This window comes from Myotis brandtii, unplaced genomic scaffold (genome assembly GCF_000412655.1).
Source record: "Myotis brandtii unplaced genomic scaffold, ASM41265v1 scaffold504, whole genome shotgun sequence".
In the NCBI taxonomy this organism is placed as follows: domain Eukaryota; kingdom Metazoa; phylum Chordata; class Mammalia; order Chiroptera; family Vespertilionidae; genus Myotis; species Myotis brandtii.
This window is the reverse complement of record NW_005369217.1, coordinates 1,864,539-1,870,538: the sequence shown is the minus strand read 5'-3', so window position 1 is coordinate 1,870,538 and position 6,000 is coordinate 1,864,539. Positions and strand designations below refer to the sequence as shown.

Sequence of the window (6,000 nt, the reverse complement as noted above, 5' to 3'; positions counted from 1 at the left end):
AAGCCTCCCTGCTTGCTTCAGTGCATGGCTGCCGGCCGCCATCTTGGCTGACAGTTTATTTGCATAAGGATATGCTGATTAGCCAATGGGAAGGGTAGCGGTCGTACGCTAATTACCATGTTTCTCTTTTATTAGTGTAGACTAGTCCTCACTATTCTATTTCTGTCCCTAACAATACAATGAAATTTGAATTGAACAATTGTACAGTTAAAGTGCCTCCATGGAAACCTTTTCAGGAAATACAAGAGCAAAGTAGGGCAAATAGAGAAGTCCTTTTTTGGGAGGAGAATGTTGATGGGAAAAAACATCAAAATTAACTTTATTTTTTTCTATTATTATGTGATGTTTTATTTTTAATTTTCATTTCTTTCACTTTGCCTATTTTCTAATTTTGTCTACCGCCAACTCTAATAAGTAGTATGTATTTTTTAAATGTTATTTTTAAAGTGATAAGTTGGTCACTTCTTTTAATCATTCTCTTAGGCCACAAAGAAATATAAAATGATAATATATGAATTGATATGATAGTGACTGAAAATGAATTATGTGCATTATTTACTGTGAGGAAATGAAAGAACAAGTGGGAATTTTAGAACCTCTTGGTACTTATGATCTTATTTGTCATCATAGATTAAGGATAAGTTTAGGAATAAATTAACAGCTACTCTCATATGTTAGTTTGTCATTTTGTTAGAAACCTTTCTTTTCTTTAAAAGAAAAGTTTACAAATTCTTGATAAACATCCCCCAAATTAATAATTTTATTAATTTCAGTGAAGAAATTAAAGTTCAACCAAGTCAGTTCAGAGAATCAGTAGAACCAAATGGAAGGATTTATGAGGAACAGAGAAAGTTAGAAGAAAGTTTTACCATTCACTTAGGTAAGTATATTAATTTTTTACAGTCATAATTTATTGTAAGTTGTGAAGCTTTTTGTATGCTATAAGAAAAATTCCTAGCATATGAGTAAAACATACCTATGTTAGTTTTAATTACAAAGTATATCCTGCTCCAAAAAAACCTACAGATTTTTGGCTATAAGTTTTAGCTTAGATATTACTTTTTGCAAATAGAAAGATTCAATATTACTAGTTATTAAAATGAGAAAATGCAAGGCCTATTTTCAGTAATTTGTAGCACAGATTTATTGGGATGCTTGTCATAGCAATTTGCATCCTGTTGTACTAGATTTTTCAGCTAAGTATCTTTCTGGGGTTGTTGCCTATATCCCCTAGGAGCTCAGTTGAAGACCATGCATAATTTGAGATTGCTGAGAGCAGACATGCTGGATTTCTGTAAGCACAAAAGAAATCATCGAAGTGGTGTGAAACTGCATCGACTCCAGACAGCGCTGTCACTTTATTCCACATCTCTCTGTGGCCTGGTTTTACTAGTTGATAATAGAATTAATTCATATAGTGGTATTAAAAGAGGTAAGTTACCATTATACATATTTATTTCATTAAATTTCTTTTTAAAATACTATTCTTACAAAGAAAGTAATTAAATTATGGAAAAGTTGAAAAAAATTTGTAGTCATCCCAGTGTTCAAGTAGACCAAATAACCTATCCAGCCACAGCTATTTTAGATTTGTTTCATGCTTTAACATGGGCATGGTGCTTTGGAATATTTAATTTTTCTTAAAATTGTATTATATTATAAACAATGCTCTTACATGTTCCTTGTTTCAAGGTACAACAAAAAGAATAATCAAGATATAAATGTTGCCCTAGCTGGTTTGGCTCAGTGGCTAAAGCATCCCAGGTTCAATTCTGGTCAAGGGTACATGCCCTGGTTGCAAACTCGATCCCCAGTGGGGGGGTGTGCAGGAGGCCGCCAATCAGTGATTCTCTCTCATTATTGATGTTTTTATCTCTCCCCTCCCTTCCTCTCTGAAATCAATAAAAAAATATTTTTTTAAGAAAAGAATAGCAATAGCTTAAAAAAAAAGATAAATGTAGTTTCAATTTAGAAACAGATCCTGGCTTAGTGAATTTTAATTTATCCATTTGTACCTTTTTGTTTTTTAAATAACCTATTTCTTAAATGTGCTAGGTAAAATGTATACCTTCCCTCAGAATACAACTCATTTTTTATGATTATTTAAAAAATTTCAATATATAAACTGTTTTAAAATATATAACTTTTTAAAAGAAGCTTGAAGAAAGTCTATTTGTGACTGGATTATGACCAAACTATCTATTGTTTAAAGAAGACTTGGAATTACCTTAAAATTTCCTTGTCTATTGTTTACTCTTTTGAGTGATGGAGAGATTGTTTCTGATAAAAACAAAATTGCTGTACCTTAACTTCATAAGACATAATTGTTGAAAGGACAAGTATAAGAAATCACACTTGTGAATTTTATGTTCTATTTCACCAGATCTCCTTGTCTGTAAGTAAATACTAAATATTTGATAGCTCACCTTTAAAGTTTGTACATGTTTTGGGTTCCTTAGATTTTGCCACAGTTTGCCAAGAGTGCACTGACTTTCATTTTCCCCGAATTGAAGAGCAACTGGAAGTTGTCCAGCAGGTGGTACTTTATGCTAGAACCCAGCGCAGGAGTAAGTTGAAAGAACCACATGGTCAGTGAAACTCAAATTTTTAAAAATTTCACTCTCATTATGTTCTGTCCCTACACACTCTAATAGCATATGGGCCATCATTGAAATACAGAAAATTACATTGGTGGAGAGGTGGAAGAAAGAAATTAAGAATAAAATTCAGTATCTTTAGGAGCTTAGATTCTGTTCTTAATTCCCTTTTTTGCATGATTTTGTACAAGATCCTTAGCAAAAACTTTATGAATTTCACTTCTGTAATTATATTTGAAATAGGCACTCAGAGTGGAAAGTTGCTGATCTTTCAACCAAGTTCTGTATCTAAAATGGATATGATTATTACTGCAGATGGCATTGGAGTCACAGAATAAATAGTAGCACAAAATATACACTTTTTATATCTTTCATCCACTTAGATAGCATAAAGTCAATTATAAGAATTGTTTTTGGTTGTTCTTTTAAAATATTACAATGTCCAGAACCATGTCCTGCTTTTTCTATATCTATCCACAATATGAACGGAAATTTACTGTAGGAAATTTACTGGGAAATATTTTAAAGGCTATGGAAAAAGTTCATGGCATCTTTCTTCAGAAGATTTCTATATATACACTAGAGGCCCGGTGCACGAAATTTGTGAACTGGGGGGGGGGGGATCTCCTCAGCCCAGCCTGCACCCTCTCCAATCCGGGACCCGTTGGGGGATGTCCGACTGCTGGTTTAGGCCCAATCCCAGGGATCAGGCCTATACCGGCAGTCAGACATCCCCCTCACAATCCTGGACTGCTGGCTCCTAATCGCTCCCCTGCCTGCCTGCCTGGTCGCCCTAACTACCCCACCCCCTGCCAGCCTGGTCGCCCGTCACGGCCCCCCCGCTGGCCTGGTCACCCCACACAGCCTTCTATTCAGTCGTTTGCTCACTAACCACCCCCCTGCCGGCCTGGTCGCCCCACACAGCCTGCTTGTTTAGTCGTTTCGTCCCTCACTAACCCCCCTGTCAGCCTGGTCATAGGCAGCCATCTTGTGAGGGCATGAAGGTTAATTTGCATATTACCTCTTTATTATATAGGATAGAGAGACTTAAGGGAAGACATAGATAAAAGAAAAAACTCTGACTCAAATTATAGAGTAATTCTGCCTTTTTCACTGAGTAATTTATCTTGGACAATATTTCATATCAATACATAAAGAGCATTCTCATACCTTTTACTAGCACAGTCTATTGCAGGATGTGCCATTATTAATCATTTCCACATTGATAAACATTTAATCTGTTACATAGTTTTTGCTATTATCTTCTTCTATAATAATAAAAGCATAATATGCTAATTAGACCGGACGACCTTTCGGACGAATCTGGGGCTGCGAAGGAAGCCCAGGTCCCAGGTGCCTGCTGGCAGCCGGAAGGAAGCCTAGGTCCTGGGTGCCTGCCGGCAGCCAGAGGGAAGCCCGGGTCCCCGGTGCTGGAGCTAAGCTGGTGCCAGCAGCCAGGGGAAGGAAGGCCTACTCTTGCACGAATTTCATGCATCGGGCCTCTAGTAAGTAATAATGTATAAATAACCTTGCACATACATCATTGTGTGTGTATGACCATATCTATAGAATAGATTCCTACGGAGAAATTCCTGGATTAAAGGACACTTACATTTGTAATTAATGTAAGTGTCCTTTAATCCACTGTCCATTGAAGTTCTACCAGTTTCTATTCTCACTATAGGTAACTGTGGCTTTGCTATGGCAGTATGTGTATGACAGAGTCAGGCTGAGTACTAGGAAATTGGTATGGAAGCATATCCTAACCGGGACCATTCTGAAAATTTCAGTGTGCCCTCTTATTCATCTACCATCTTCCTCCATCTCTTTCGAAACTAGCAATGATGTGATCACTAACATTTTAATATTATTCTTAGTAGTGACTAAAACATGAAGATTGAGATCATGACAGGTGTGGGAGAAGGAGGATTCTAAGTATATTTGTGAGAGATAGCAAGTGTGCAGTAAATGACAGGAAGTTTTTAAACCACATACGCTTAAGGCAATGTGTGTACATCATGGTACTATTTTGTTTTTGTTCAAGCAACTATTTTGTGGTTTAAGTGAGTCAGTGAAACAAGTAGGTTTGTAAAAGACAACCTTCTTAAAGGGACTAGCATGTTGTTACAGAGGAGTTTTTTAAAAATACTTTCTCTGTCTTTTCCTTTTCTGTGCATGCCCACATATTTGTTCTACACATTTATATCCTGATACACAAGTACCTTTTTATCTAAGACATTTCATTGTTTACTGTGTTTATTATATTATCTTTATATTCCTACAAAAACAATGTTTTTTTTACATATTTTATATACATTTTTAAAAAATAAAAAATAGTCATTTTCTTAGTAAACATGGAAAGGGAGCCCTGGCCAGTGTGGCTTAGTTGGTTGGAGCATTTACCTATATACCAAAAGGTCATGGCTCCAATTCCCGGTCAGGGCACATACCTAGGTTGCAAGTTCAGTCCCGATTGAGGCATGTACGAGAGGCAACCAGTGAATGTTTCTCACATCATATCTCTCTCTCTCTCTCTCTCTCTCTCTCTCTCTCTCTCTCTCTCTCTCTCCTTCTTTTAAAAAACAAATAAGCATGGAAAGGAAAATGGACTATGAACTGTTCTCTCTTGTTTACTGAATAGGAATTCTGTTTGTTCATACCTTACGTTAACAAAGTTAGAGTCCTTATTGTTTTTTTGTTTTCTGTGCTATAATCAGATATGTATTAAGAGCCTATCAATTACATGGCTCTGTATGAAAAACTGACTATTACATTAAATATGGATTCTGGCAATACAGAGCCTTCTCTTTGTGCCGCTCTCTCCCTCAGTCCATTCATAAAATATATGTATTTACAAGGTATGATGTTATAAATCAGTTCATCAAAGTAGTCCCTAGGTAAAAATATTCAGTTATTTTTATTCAGAACTTTCTTGAAACCATGATATTCCCTTGGTATTTGCAGTTTACTCATTTAAAGTTCTGACTCTTTTCAAGTGATTTTCTGATGCCAAAGGCCATTCCAAATAGTTTTGTATTTAATTGGAATCAATATACAGCTTTTTTTTAAATATACAGCTTCTTAAAAAGAGCTACTTTGAATGCTAATATTTGTTCTGCATTTTCTTGATTTCTGATAGAGTTCTTATAAAATTCATATGTATCTTCTATTAAAAGTATATGTATATGTAAAATAATTCATAATGTGTGTTCAGTTGTGATGTATCTCATTTCACTAACATGTATCCTTCTACGTAATATCATGCCTTCTACAAAGAATAGCTATTGACTACCTGAAAAAAAATGCTCCATTTGAAAAAGGATCTTACATATCTGTTTGAAATAAATTATATATAATGTCAAATTATAAGTAACAAAGTGATTCCTGGTGCTAATAACCATTT

The 6,000-nt window shown here is 35.4% G+C and overlaps 1 protein-coding gene across 4 annotated transcripts in view; it reads left to right on the top strand.

Moving 5' to 3' along the window:
* The window catches only part of LOC102255424 (chromosome unknown open reading frame, human C12orf4), a 54,470-nt gene that overhangs the window by 30,726 nt on the left and 17,744 nt on the right, over positions 1 to 6,000 (top strand). For all 4 annotated transcript variants that reach the window (XM_014548353.1, XM_005877013.2, XM_014548354.1 and 1 more), the window contains exons 7-9: positions 774 to 880; positions 1,235 to 1,432; positions 2,460 to 2,588. In XM_014548353.1, coding sequence (XP_014403839.1) covers positions 774 to 880; positions 1,235 to 1,432; positions 2,460 to 2,588 — 434 coding nt within the window. The remainder of the gene's footprint in view (positions 1 to 773; positions 881 to 1,234; positions 1,433 to 2,459; positions 2,589 to 6,000) is intronic.